The sequence below is a fragment of the Bombus pascuorum genome, chromosome 1 (assembly GCF_905332965.1).
Source record: "Bombus pascuorum chromosome 1, iyBomPasc1.1, whole genome shotgun sequence".
In the NCBI taxonomy this organism is placed as follows: domain Eukaryota; kingdom Metazoa; phylum Arthropoda; class Insecta; order Hymenoptera; family Apidae; genus Bombus; species Bombus pascuorum.
The window spans coordinates 28,026,350-28,040,133 of NC_083488.1; the positions used below are offsets into that span (position 1 = coordinate 28,026,350).

The following is a 13,784-nucleotide window of genomic DNA, read 5'->3' on the forward strand; positions in this document are numbered from 1 at the left end:
GTATTTACGAAAATTATGAAAATACTAAGCGGAACAAATATCTTTTTTTCGACTTTCATACATTGAAAGTTCTGTATCTAAATTTTATTTTAATTATTTGAAGCAAAAAGTATGCCTTTTTATTTTCTTTTAGTTGTAACATTCGTTATACTGTTTTATTTATCTGTTGAAGTACGTATTTTATGAGTTAAGGGATAGATTGGATATGGAAACTAGACGCTACATCGTTAATTCTCACAAGTTATTAAAAAATTCTGGATGTTTAAATGTCTATGTTATTCGGTGTTAACTATTATTATACTATTATATGTATTCGCGTGTATACTACAGAAGGACCATACTATTAGACACTAACAGCTTTCTTCTAACATGCTCGGTTAAGTTTCTGACTTCAAAAATGGCTTTTCTGTGGGCAATAATAATAAGGAAATATATATATCGTTATATTCTTTAGTATATTTCCTCTATCTTATATCCAGGAAAAAACAAACTTAACTTAAACTTATTAAAGGAATATAATAAGGAAATATATATGTCGTTTAATAAGTTTAAGTTAAGTTTAATAAGCTTTTAAGTTTTGTTGAGTTTAGTTTAAGTCGTTAAGTTGAGTTGAGTTTAAAGTCGTCGTGAAGTAGATAACACGAGAGAAATATAGACAACAGAAACATACTAAAGAATGTAATTATGTTTAATAATGTGTTTAACAATACATGTTTAAACACAAAATGCCGCTGACTGCACAACTTCAATGTAATGTGTTGTAATGTGTGGTTACTGAATGTCCTTAAAAATATGGTATTCTCACTAAAAGCTTTCACGATAAGTTATTTTGTCTCGGGATAGAAATGGGTATTCTACTAGCATAATTACTGTTTGCTCAATTATATTTAATATAGTAACTTTATTCTTTAAGCATCTTGCTCATTGGTGACCTTATCTTAATCTTCTTCTTCTTCTTCACTTTCTTCTCCTATGCGAACAGGCGATTTCTTTAAAACACAATCTTGTTTTCCATTTGATGAACATGACACGAGACGAGAGAATAATTTATAAACACGATTTTCCAGTGGTTCTGTTCGACAACTATTAAGCTTTCATTTGTACCAATGTCCACATAATCATGGTCAGTCGTGGATGATGCGGTTACGCATTAATTCACTTTAACAACTCTGAGTAATGGTTAATATCATACTGTAAATGAACACGTTAAAATTACGCTAATGGCAGTTGCTTCGAGCAATTTGTCCATTTACCTCAGGTTTATTTGCAATAAAAAGAACATCGCTTCTGCCATCGTGTTAATCGGATAACGACGAATTTCGTCTCTTGATTACAACACTGTCAACACTAACAATACTTTTATTCGCTCGCACACATAGAACTCGAAATGTGATATGATATGTAAACTGTATTCAAAACGAATTTGTCGATGATTATTTATTATTGGCTAATTTCTATTTGTTCGTTTGTTATCTGCTCATACTCGGAGCATCCGCTGTAAATCAAAGCAAAATCTTCTAATGTGTTCCAGAATATGTCTTCATGGAATTTTAACAATTTATTAAATCTATAAATAACACATATAAAACCTTTTAAGTTATAATTAATATAAAATATGAGAGCACGAAACTTTTCTCTTTTATAGACATATTAAATCTTTGTAAGAATTTCCATATTATTAATATCATTTTAATTGCTCTAAAAGATTTAACCCCATAAAGCCCCCGCTAGTGTAGATACTAGAGGCACAGGCACATGTTCTGGGTTCATTATATATTTATAAAGGGCTGCCGATTCAGCGGATGGTCCGGATAAATTTAAATTGTAAATAGACGCATTGCAGATTTCAAGTAAAAGCCTGGATAAGAGCGGATATGGTAGGAGAATCTGTAATGGAAAGGGAACAGGCCACTTTTATTTGTAAAGTTTGAACATCCCCGATATTGAGAATGTTGAAGTTGCAAGTACATATTTCATTTTAATCCATTCGAGATCGAGATTTAATTGTAAAACAATCCCTACGTGTCGGTACGATTTGAATGTTGGTTAGAATGATTCTGTGTTTTTCTCTCTGTTTAATTTTAAATCGATGGCAATCTTAAATTTTATGTTTCATATTTTTTAAGTAACAAATTATATACTATGTTATACTATAATGTGTTATGTATAATTATATATATATATATAATAATTTTATATTGAAAAAACATAAAAATTAATATGATATATATGTTACTATATAAATTATATGTAAAACATGTATATTATATCCTTGCCTATTGACTGATATGAATTTTTTTCAATCTCGAATGCGTTAAAAGGGAGCACTAAAAATACTTATCTTATACTTATTACTTATTGTAATTACTAAATCGTCCTAAAAGCCAGACAGATAGATAAAGAAAGGAATCTACCATTATATTAGCGACATTGTCATATTTCTGCTTCCTTTAAGCCTTCCATCGATACAAGCGATTTATAAGTATTGATTGACCATTTTCTCTAAGCTTATAACTTCGAATTAACGTTTATGTATAAAACGAGTTACGTATTAATTTATTTAAATACAAATATTTCGAGCGAGTTATATAAATTTAATATTGCTGAACGATACGTAAATTATCTTTTGATTGCGAAGTTACATTATTTTATTATTAAGGGACATTCTATGTGTTAGTAATCGTTGTAGACTATAATAATAATCTATGTTATATATTATATAGTATTAATCTATGCTATATATTATATGATATTAATCTATGTTATATATTATATGATATTAATCTATATTAAAGATGTTTATGAAGAGTCATTTCCCATGTTCTTTATCATATCCCTGATCAAGGACATTCCTATATTATTATAATATCCAATTACATATTGGTACACAAGATATACAGATTATTATTTATAACATTTTGGTTTTCTTAATTGAGTCATTCATCTAATACAAATGATAAGTGATTAGTAATAATTCATAAAAAGGGGTATTGTAGTAGAAATATTATAAGAAAACATTTTCTGTTTTGGTGTAGAGTTATTCCTTCTTCCAGACAGTGTCGTACAAATCCGTACGTCTCTGAGAAAATGTAGGTATCTGAGCCCTTACTTCCTCAACAACTTTCAGATCTGAAAGAAAAAAGAAACACACGAAGTAATAAGTAATGCTTATTAATAAATTCAACAAATACAGAGAGAGATGGCTAAATAGATAAATTATCGAGACTAAAAATTAATTACATCATGGATCTCTCGCTTTTAATTTTAAGATAGAAATTACCGATATCAGTGACCACCATATTTTCTTGAGTTTCTAAATCGTAAAGAATTTTTCCCCAGGGATTGGTCAACTGTGTATGTCCCCATGCGACGTAATTTGCTGAAGGAACACGAGCCGGTGATATACAGGCGACATATAATTGATTGTCATTAGCTCTGGAACGCTGAAGCAATGACCAGTGCAGTGGTCCAGTGGTCATATTGAATGCCGCTGGATATATCAGTATTTGACAACCTAACCCAGAGAAACGGGAAATATGAAGCCACTGAATACCACTTAAGTTTGTAGTTGCACGATCCATATTCCAAAATTTATGAATATGCAAGAACAGTTCTCTTGTCGTCCTTCTAATTCTTTTAATTATTTAATTTTCCGCAAATATACTGGTTTTTAAAATTAAGCTCCTTTTTATACAGAGTTGCAGATTATATTAATTTTATATAGAATATATTTAAAAAAGGTATTTAATTTTCTACTAGTTGAGTAATGTTCGATTAAGTTACTGTACCTTTGTTCCGATAAATACGTGCCATTTCCTCGAACCTAATATCATAACAAATGCCAATACCTATTTTGCAGCCCTTCACATCGAACATCGTTAGAGAGTTACCAGGACTGAGTGAATCACTCTCTCGGAAAGTAATCTTGTTAGGAATGTCGATGTCGAATAGATGTACCTAATAATATAAAAATATAGTCGCTAATTCTATTGCTGCAACTTTTGTAATTTAATATCAAAGTTACCAACTCCTAAACTTTAATCATTTTTTATTTAATAACTGACAGTGTTTTTATCACTTTCTTTTATTAAATCTTATCATTTAATAATATTTGAAACGGAATATTTTTTTAAGAAAAAATAAGTTTTTTAGTATGTGAAAAATTTATATTACACATTACAACAAAACGTATGTTTCTCGTATAATCCTAGATTATTCCTAGATAGAGGGTCACTTTCTCCACCTCAATATTGTGAATTTCAAAACCACAAAGGGATATATTAATTACCTTTCGGTGTTTTGATATCAAAGCTCCATCGGGACTCCAAATAGTACAAGTATTGTACAATTTATCGCCCTCTATTTCACTTATCGTACCACCAACTACATAAATGCTGTTCTCTTTAGCTGCATTCGATAAAGCGACGCTCGTTTCACCATCAGGAATACTTTCGGCGTATTTCGGAAAATATTCTGTATTGCAATATTTCAATTAATGAAAAATAACTGTCCTTTGTTTCAACTATAAATTAAATTGAAATTTTTGTCAATTTTTTATTTTTTGAATTATCAAAATAACTAAGTTTTTTATTTCGACTTACTTAAATATGTAATTATAATATAATGTAAATATAATATATATGTATATATAATAAATTGTTCCTACAGGTTCAAAGTGAAAAATGAGTAGAAGTATTTAATTACGATCATGCTATTTGTGTTAGTATCAGTAACTTTTTGAAACATAAAGTTAGTTTATAATTAACGCTTATACATACATACATACTTTACCGAGTATGGTCATATAGTCAGTTAAATGAAAATTCTATTCTTTCAAATATATATTATGTACGTCAATGTTAATTATTATCTATGTTACCTGGGATTAGACACAGTTAATAAATAAAACATTGAAGTTTCGTGTTTTAATTATTAGAATAACAATATGTATTTTCTATGTATATTTTATGGGATGTCAAAAAATTATTTGTTATAGTTGTGGGAGGTACAGATCTGTAGGAGCGAAAATCTGGAACGTGAATGACTCATAGTTTCGGAAAAAGTGCTTTAAAATTTCATTGATCCTGACGTCGATTGCATTTATTGATAATTCGATAATACATCACTCAGGGAATATATATATATATATAACCAACAACTAAGTATCGTCTTCCTAAATAGAGTATAATATATGCTTACATACACCAGTTTGCCTTTTATTAATAAGTTTTAGTTTGTTTTTTCCTGGATATTCAATGTTGTGTGAATGGATAATATGATAAGAGTATAATATAAGATAGAGGAAATAAGTTTAAGTTAAGTTTAATAAGCTTTTAAGTTTTGTTGAGTTTAGTTTAAGTCGTTAAGTTGAGTTGAGTTTAAAGTCGTCGTGAAGTAGATAACACGAGACAAATACAGACAATAGAAACATACTAAAGAATATAATTATGTTTAATAATGTGTTTAACAATACATGTTTAAACACAAAATGCCGCTGACTGTACAAGTTCAATGATATGTGTGTTATGACACATTTCCTTATTATATTCCTTATATTCTTAAGCTTATATTATATTATTAAGCTTATTAAACTTAACTTAAACTTCTTAAACGATATATATAAGCTTAATAAGTTTAATAAGTTTTTAACAATAGTTCGTTGAGTTTAAAGTCGTCGTGAAGTAGATAACACGAGACAAATATAGACAACAGAAACATACTAAAGAATGTAATTATGTTTAATAATGTGTTTAACAATACATGTCTAAACACAAACTTATTAAAAGTTAATTTTTTTTATTGTATTTACGAAAATTATGAAAATACTAAGCGGAACAAATACGGAACGTGAATGGCTCAATGGACCAAAGAGCGGCTTGCTGACAAAATTAATAAAGTAAAGATCAAAAAGACTACAAAATTACACTCTACCACACAATAATTCTCTATACAATAGGTACACACATTGAATCGACTTTTCACAACGATAAGAACCAACAGAACCAATTAAGACCAGACGAAACTTTCATAAGACAACGATATTACAGTGATCAAGTCAGTGATTTCGATCTATGCATCGATCAGTATAGTTATGAAGAAAAATTACTCTTTTCTTTCGATGTATTTTATATCTGGCAGTCGGATGTGCCCGTGGCCATCCAGCAGTATAAATACGACGATTTTAGAAAGTGACAGCGGCGTTGCGTTTTAAAAACTTTTATTATTTCGTTCATCATTAGGAAGATCGTGATGGAAGGACGTAATAGGGTAAAAGACGACGAATCCTTTGGGAAGAATACTTCAAGGGATTCTATAGGGATCGATGATCGTTCCGCTGGGTAGTTCATTCGAATTTTGGTCAGGATTATCGAGATGGAAGGGTCGGGAGCTTGGTCGAATATCAACTTTGACGGTTCAGCGCCTCATCTCTTTCCAAGCTCACCAGTCACGAGCTACGGTTCACTGAATACATCTTGTTGGAATATCCCTTTTGGATTTTGGTACGAGGAATACGGTGTGTTTGAAAAGGGATTTTCTTTTGAAGCAATTTAGGTTGATAGAAAGGTCTTTTTGTAAGGTAGCTTGTCGATAAAAATGTTTTATTACTGACGTAAGTGGAACGAGTACTTAAGAATTTAAATAAAATCGATGACCAAATATCTTTTTTTCGACTTTCATACATTGAAAGTTCTGTATCTAAATTTTATTTTAATTATTTGAAGCAAAAAGTATGCCTTTTTATTTTCTTTTAGTTGTAACATTCGTTATACTGTTTTATTTATCTGTTGAAGTACGTATTTTATGAGTTAAGGGATAGATTGGATATGGAAACTAGATGCTACATCGTTAATTCTCACAATTTATTAAAAAATTCTGGATGTTTAAATGTCTATGTTATTCGGTGTTAACTATTATTATACTATTATATGTATTCGTGTGTATACTACAGAAGGACCATACTATTAAACACTAACAGCTTTCTTCTAACATAATCTTCTCGTAGAATCTTATAATCTTTTCCTCCTCATTGTCTTGTCTTCTAACAAAAAAAGGTGTGTGATAAAGGTTCGAATTTCAGCGTGTTGAGAAAGTTGCTCGGTTAAGTTTCTGACTTCAAAAATGGCTTTTCTGTACCGGCAAGAATGAAGATAAATGTTCGGCACTGAGCAGTAACGAGTTAATCCTCGTTTCACTTCAAGTAAATGAAACGCTCTAATCTGTAACAGGTCCATAAGATTCGGTTGACGATGGTTGTTACGTCGCGTGAGATTGTTGTTTCATGTTAGTCGGTGTCTCAATTTTTTAATTTAGTTATTGTGCTCAATTTAATGACATGGCGATCTGGTTCAAAGAAAATAACAAGAGATTCCTTTTTTTCCTTTTATATAAGATTTTTATTTTTACGTATTAAATATAGGGAAGAAGTAATGATCTTTCTTTTATCGATGTGATCATATTAGGGGAACGCAGTAAATGGCTTCTGCAATATTGCGGAACTATTCGTATCACTCGATTAACTGAGTTCTTGTTCAGTGGTTCTCAATTCTTGAAGCGTTTATTTATTGATTAAAAAATAGTTAAAATCTTTTCCGATTTTCTCCAAAGAATTTTTAAATTAAATATTTAAGATAACATTTAACGAATTCCAATTGAAACGCCTTATTTTATTACGTAAACGATAATTAGAAAAGAGAAAGAATTCGTATTCTATATATTCCATACAAAGTGTTCCAAGATTTTTTAAACCTTTGCAAATTTACCATAATATACTAAAGGAATGTCAGTAATTTGTCATCTTCCAATTTCCAATTTCTTTAAAATTTCTTTAAAATCAAGCCAAAAAAAAAAAGAAAACAATAAATCAAAAAAAAAAAAAAAAATAAATAAATTTAGTGATAAACACCTGGATACTTGTTGAAATTCGCACCACTTGATGCGAGCGAATTGTTCGAAAGGAAAACGCGTTCAGCCGCCACGGCTGTGGAATTGGGATCACTTAATTACTTCCGTTTGAATCCATCCATTCTTGTTTAACGGCCTATATGTTTTCAATATCATATCATTTTCGAACATATCGTTTCCGAAAGATGAAACAACGTGGCAAAATATATGTGAATATATATCAAGGCAAAGGTGTAGATGGTATTGTAAGCTTTGAAACGACAATATAGGACGAGAGAAAATTGATCAAAAACTTGAGTTGGGCCCTTTGAAGTTAGGAACAACACGCTTTGATGTTTTGTTTAAAGGAGAGAAGTTGAGTTATGCGAAAGTTGTTTGGGTTCTCTGAAGGTAAATGAGATTTTATTACTGAGTAAATAAACTGGATTTCAAGTTTCTTTTGAATATTATAAATTTACCGGTTTTGGTGGCATTTTATCATTAGTCCTATGATAATATATCTTGTTAATTAATTTTTTTATTATAAAAATATTACTTCTAAATTCTCCGCTTTCAAGGGCCAAATCACGTGACTAAAATTTTTAAAGTCTTCCCATATTCTTGAGGAAGCTATAAAAGGTTGATAGATAGTCAGTGTTGATACTTTACCGAGTATGGTCATATAGTCAGTTAAATGAAAATTCTATTCTTTCAAATATATATTATGTACGTCAATGTTAATTATTATCTATGTTACCTGGGATTAGACACAGTTAATAAATAAAACATTGAAGTTTCGTGTTTTAATTATTAGAATAACAATATGTATTTTCTATGTATATTTTATGGGATGTCAAAAAATTATTTGTTATAGTTGTGGGAGGTACAGATCTGTAGGAGCGAAAATCTGGAACGTGAATGACTCATAGTTTCGGAAAAAGTGCTTTAAAATTTCATTGATCCTGACGTCGATTGCATTTATTGATAATTCGATAATACATCACTCAGGGAATATATATATATATATAACCAACAACTAAGTATCGTCTTCCTAAATAGAGTATAATATATGCTTACATACACCAGTTTGCCTTTTATTAATAAGTTTTAGTTTGTTTTTTCCTGGATATTCAATGTTGTGTGAATGGATAATATGACAAGAGTATAATATAAGATAGAGGAAATAAGTTTAAGTTAAGTTTAATAAGCTTTTAAGTTTTGTTGAGTTTAGTTTAAGTCGTTAAGTTGAGTTGAGTTTAAAGTCGTCGTGAAGTAGATAACACACGAGACAAATATAGACGACAGAAACATACTAAAGAATATAATTATGTTTAATAATGTGTTTGACAATACATGTTTAAACACAAACTTATTAAAAGTTAATTTTTTTTATTGTATTTACGAAAATTATGAAAATACTAAGCGGAACAAATACGGAACGTGAATGGCTCAATGGACCAAAGAGCGGATTCTCTGGATGACCTGGATTCTCGAACAGTCAAGTGACGATTGATCCGTACAATTGATCGATTTCTTTTTACTACAGCATTGCAAGAGATTCCGTGTTGGAGTACGATGCTGCGACTTCCTGTGCTTGGACGATATAGAGGCAAATTGGACCGGACCTGATGTGATCGATATTCCCGTTGTTTACTCCGCTGCTGAACAAGTGGACTTTAAACGTTTTCTCATTGTATTTGTCGCCTTGATAATTTTGCAATTGATCTTCTAAATTTTGAATGAGGATTTAGATGGCACCGTTGATGAAATTCCATCATAAACGTCGACGATTAACATCAGCCATCAGGGAAAGGAGAAGGTACGATGTAGCGTGTTGATGAAAGATCGTTTTTACCTGGCTAATTATACCTTAAGGAGGTTTTTTCTTATTTATTTTTCCACGATGTATTGTTAAATTATTAATTTTCTTATTTGATTTTTGTGATTTCTGTGAAACTGTTATGATTCATTGTCACTTGTATGAAGGACGGAAGTACAAGAAATTGATAATATTATTAATAATATTTACGAAGAAAAAATGTGTTGTTGCATATATGATAAAATAATTCTATATTAAACACGAAACTCGCCAACGTGACTGTTTTATTTTAGAAAGGAAATTAAACGGATTTAACGAATGAAATGATATAAAGTAACTATAAATGGCTGTTAAACTATTTTTATGCTTGAAAAGTAATCCGCAAAGTAATATAATATAATACTATTGAATTGTATATCTTTTAGAATTTGTCCTTAACCTCTTGCTTCATAACTTTCTCAATTATACGTTTCAAACTTATTGGCTACTTCGGTGTTGTCACGAACGAAAACCGATAAAATATTATATCTTAAATATAGATTGAAATGAAAGCTTGTCATTGTATTAAAAGTTAATTTTTTTTATTGTATTTACGAAAATTATGAAAATACTAAGCGGAACAAATATCTTTTTTTCGACTTTCATACATTGAAAGTTCTGTATCTAAATTTTATTTTAATTATTTGAAGCAAAAAGTATGCCTTTTTATTTTCTTTTAGTTGTAACATTCGTTATACTGTTTTATTTATCTGTTGAAGTACGTATTTTATGAGTTAAGGGATAGATTGGATATGGAAACTAGACGCTACATCGTTAATTCTCACAAGTTATTAAAAAATTCTGGATGTTTAAATGTCTATGTTATTCGGTGTTAACTATTATTATACTATTATATGTATTCGCGTGTATACTACAGAAGGACCATACTATTAGACACTAACAGCTTTCTTCTAACATGCTCGGTTAAGTTTCTGACTTCAAAAATGGCTTTTCTGTGGGCAATAATAATAAGGAAATATATATATCGTTATATTCTTTAGTATATTTCCTCTATCTTATATCCAGGAAAAAACAAACTTAACTTAAACTTATTAAAGGAATATAATAAGGAAATATATATGTCGTTTAATAAGTTTAAGTTAAGTTTAATAAGCTTTTAAGTTTTGTTGAGTTTAGTTTAAGTCGTTAAGTTGAGTTGAGTTTAAAGTCGTCGTGAAGTAGATAACACGAGACAAATATAGACAACTTCAATGTAATGTGTTGTAATGTGTGGTTACTGAATGTCCTTAAAAATATGGTATTCTCACTAAAAGCTTTCACGATAAGTTATTTTGTCTCGGGATAGAAATGGGTATTCTACTAGCATAATTACTGTTTACGATTCATTCATTCTCTGAAAAGTAATTTGTGTACTTTTACTTTTTTCTATATAGTTGTTTCATAATATATTATTGAAAAAAAAACAAATAATTACGTATTCCGTATGGTGAATTGAGGCATTCAGGAAGAGCGACAATATCAGCATTATATTCTTTCGCTCTTGATATGTAGGAAACTGCCCGCCCTACATTCTTGCTTTTTACTTCATTCACTTCAAGTTGTACCAACGCCAAGCGAAGTGCTAAAATGTTGAAAAAGTTAAATATATTCACAGAAATCACAAAAATCAAATAAGAAAATTAATAATTTAACAATACATCGTGGAAAAATAAATAAGAAAAAACCTCCTTAAGGTATAATTAGCCAGGTAAAAACGATCTTTCATCAACACGCTACATCGTACCTTCTCCTTTCCCTGATGGCTGATGTTAATCGTCGACGTTTATGATGGAATTTCATCAACGGTGCCATCTAAATCCTCATTCAAGATTTAGAAGATCAAGTGCAAAATTATCAAGGCGACAAATACGATGAGAAAACGTTTAAAATCCACTTGTTCAGCAGCGGAGTAAACAACGGGAATATCGATCACATCAGGTCCGGTCCAATTCGCCTCTACATCGTCCAAGCATAGGAAGTCGCAACATTGTACTCCAACACGGAATCTCTTGCAATGCTGTAGTAAAAAGAAATCGATCAATTGTACGGATCAATCGTCACTTGACTGTTCGAGAATCCAGGTCATCCAGAGAATCCGCTCTTTGGTCCATTGAGCCATTCACGTTCCGTATTTGTTCCGCATAGTATTTTCATAATTTTCCTAAATACAATAAAAAAAATTAACTTTTAATAAGTTTGTGTTTAAACATGTATTGTTAAACACATTATTAAACATAATTATATTCTTTAGTATGTTTCTGTCGTCTATATTTGTCTCGTGTTATCTACTTCACGACGACTTTAAACTCAACAAACTATTGTTAAAAACTTATTAAACTTATTAAGCTTATATATATCGTTTAATAAGTTTAAGTTAAGTTTAATAAGCTTTTAAGTTTTGTTGAGTTTAGTTTAAGTCATTAAGTTGAGTTGAGTTTAAAGTCGTCGTGAAGTAGATAACACGAGACAAATATAGACAACTTCAATGTAATGTGTTGTAATGTGTGGTTACTGAATGTCCTTAGAAATATGATATTCTCACTAAAAGCTTTCACAATAAGTTATTTTGTCTCGGGATAGAAATGGGTATTCTACTAGCATAATTACTGTTTACGATTCATTCATTCTGTGAAAAGTAATTTGTGTACTTTTACTTTTTTCTATATAGTTGTTTCATAATATATTATTGAAAAAAAAACAAATAATTACGTATTCCGTATGGTGAATTGAAGCATTCAGGAAGAGCGACAATATCAGCATTATATTCTTTCGCTCTTGATATGTAGGAAACTGTCCGCCCTACATTCTTGCTTTTTACTTCATTCACTTCAAGTTGTACCAACGCCAAGCGAAGTGCTAAAATGTTGAAAAAGTTAAATATATTCGGTTATATATTTCCCATATTTTTTATCTATAAATACTTTATACATAGTAAATACTTACTCGACATCGTTCGCACTACTTGTTTAGCGATGTTCGTAAGTATCATAATGTTCTTTGAGGTTATGTATGGTAATACTCATACCAACATTATGTAAGCAATACGCAGGGATTTTTAATAATTTTTGATAAAGTTTCGGACATTAATTTTTATATAATTGTAAACATTATTATATATTATAATGAAATGTAATTTCTAGTTAAGGGTAAGGAAAGAAATATACTTTTGTATCTTGAGCGTTAATTCATTCAAAGTTTGCGATATCGATCGATTGGTTCAATAGTGACCGGTGGCTCTTTGGTTGATAATTTGCTACAAAATCCTTGCATCAACACAGATTTACAGAACACACAACTTTACCCAACAACTATTGATTACAACACTGTCAACACTAACAATACTTTTATCGACTATTTCTTGACGTATTGGTCCTCTGACAGTATTTTATATATATTCCGGGTTTCTCTAGGAACAGTATTAACGATTTTAACGATACAACTTCATTAATGAGATTTTAATGTCATAAACGATGTCGAAACTTTTTAATTAATATCATTATTGAAGAAAATATTCGTAATCTTTTCAGACGGCGAGCGTGTCACGTAAAATAATAATGAATTTAATGAGAGAAGAAACTTTTATTTTATTCTTGTATTTACAATGTACTTCCGAGCTCTAGGCGTGACTGTTCAAGACTCTCCGACTGCTCTACTGCTCTTACTGAGGAAAACTCGGTGCGGGTGTTTCCTTCTGAACTAAGGACGCGGATTCGCTGTTCACTCTTTTGGGTAGAATAGTGGGGGTAACGATCCGCGATGCCCATTGGTTATGGCCAATGCTAATCAATACAATGCAGGAGAAAGTCTCCTGCAAATTTGGCTCATGGGTGTCCTTGTTCTTGGGGAAAACCCAGTAGTTTCGCAGGGCACATCTGCTTTCTTCGCAATTAGCGAATTATTTTTCCACGATGTATTGTTAAATTATTAATTTTCTTATTTGATTTTTGTGATTTCTGTGAAACTGTTATGATTCATTGTCACTTGTATGAAGGACGGAAGTACAAGAAATTGATAATATTATTAATAATATTTACGAAGAAAAAAT

At 30.4% G+C, this 13,784-nt stretch overlaps 1 protein-coding gene across 1 annotated transcript; it reads right to left on the minus strand.

Moving 5' to 3' along the window:
• Positions 1 to 2,812: 2,812 nt before the first annotated feature.
• Positions 2,813 to 12,689, minus strand: LOC132916034 (omega-amidase NIT2-like). The gene is made up of 7 exons (XM_060975779.1): positions 12,683 to 12,689; positions 12,449 to 12,595; positions 11,175 to 11,321; positions 4,289 to 4,473; positions 3,789 to 3,957; positions 3,281 to 3,514; positions 2,813 to 3,129 (listed from the first exon to the last, which is right to left on the minus strand). The coding sequence occupies exons 1-7, from the start codon at positions 12,687 to 12,689 to the stop codon at positions 3,038 to 3,040; spliced, it is 981 nt and encodes a 326-aa protein (XP_060831762.1). The 3' UTR covers positions 2,813 to 3,037.
• Positions 12,690 to 13,784: the final 1,095 nt, after the last annotated feature.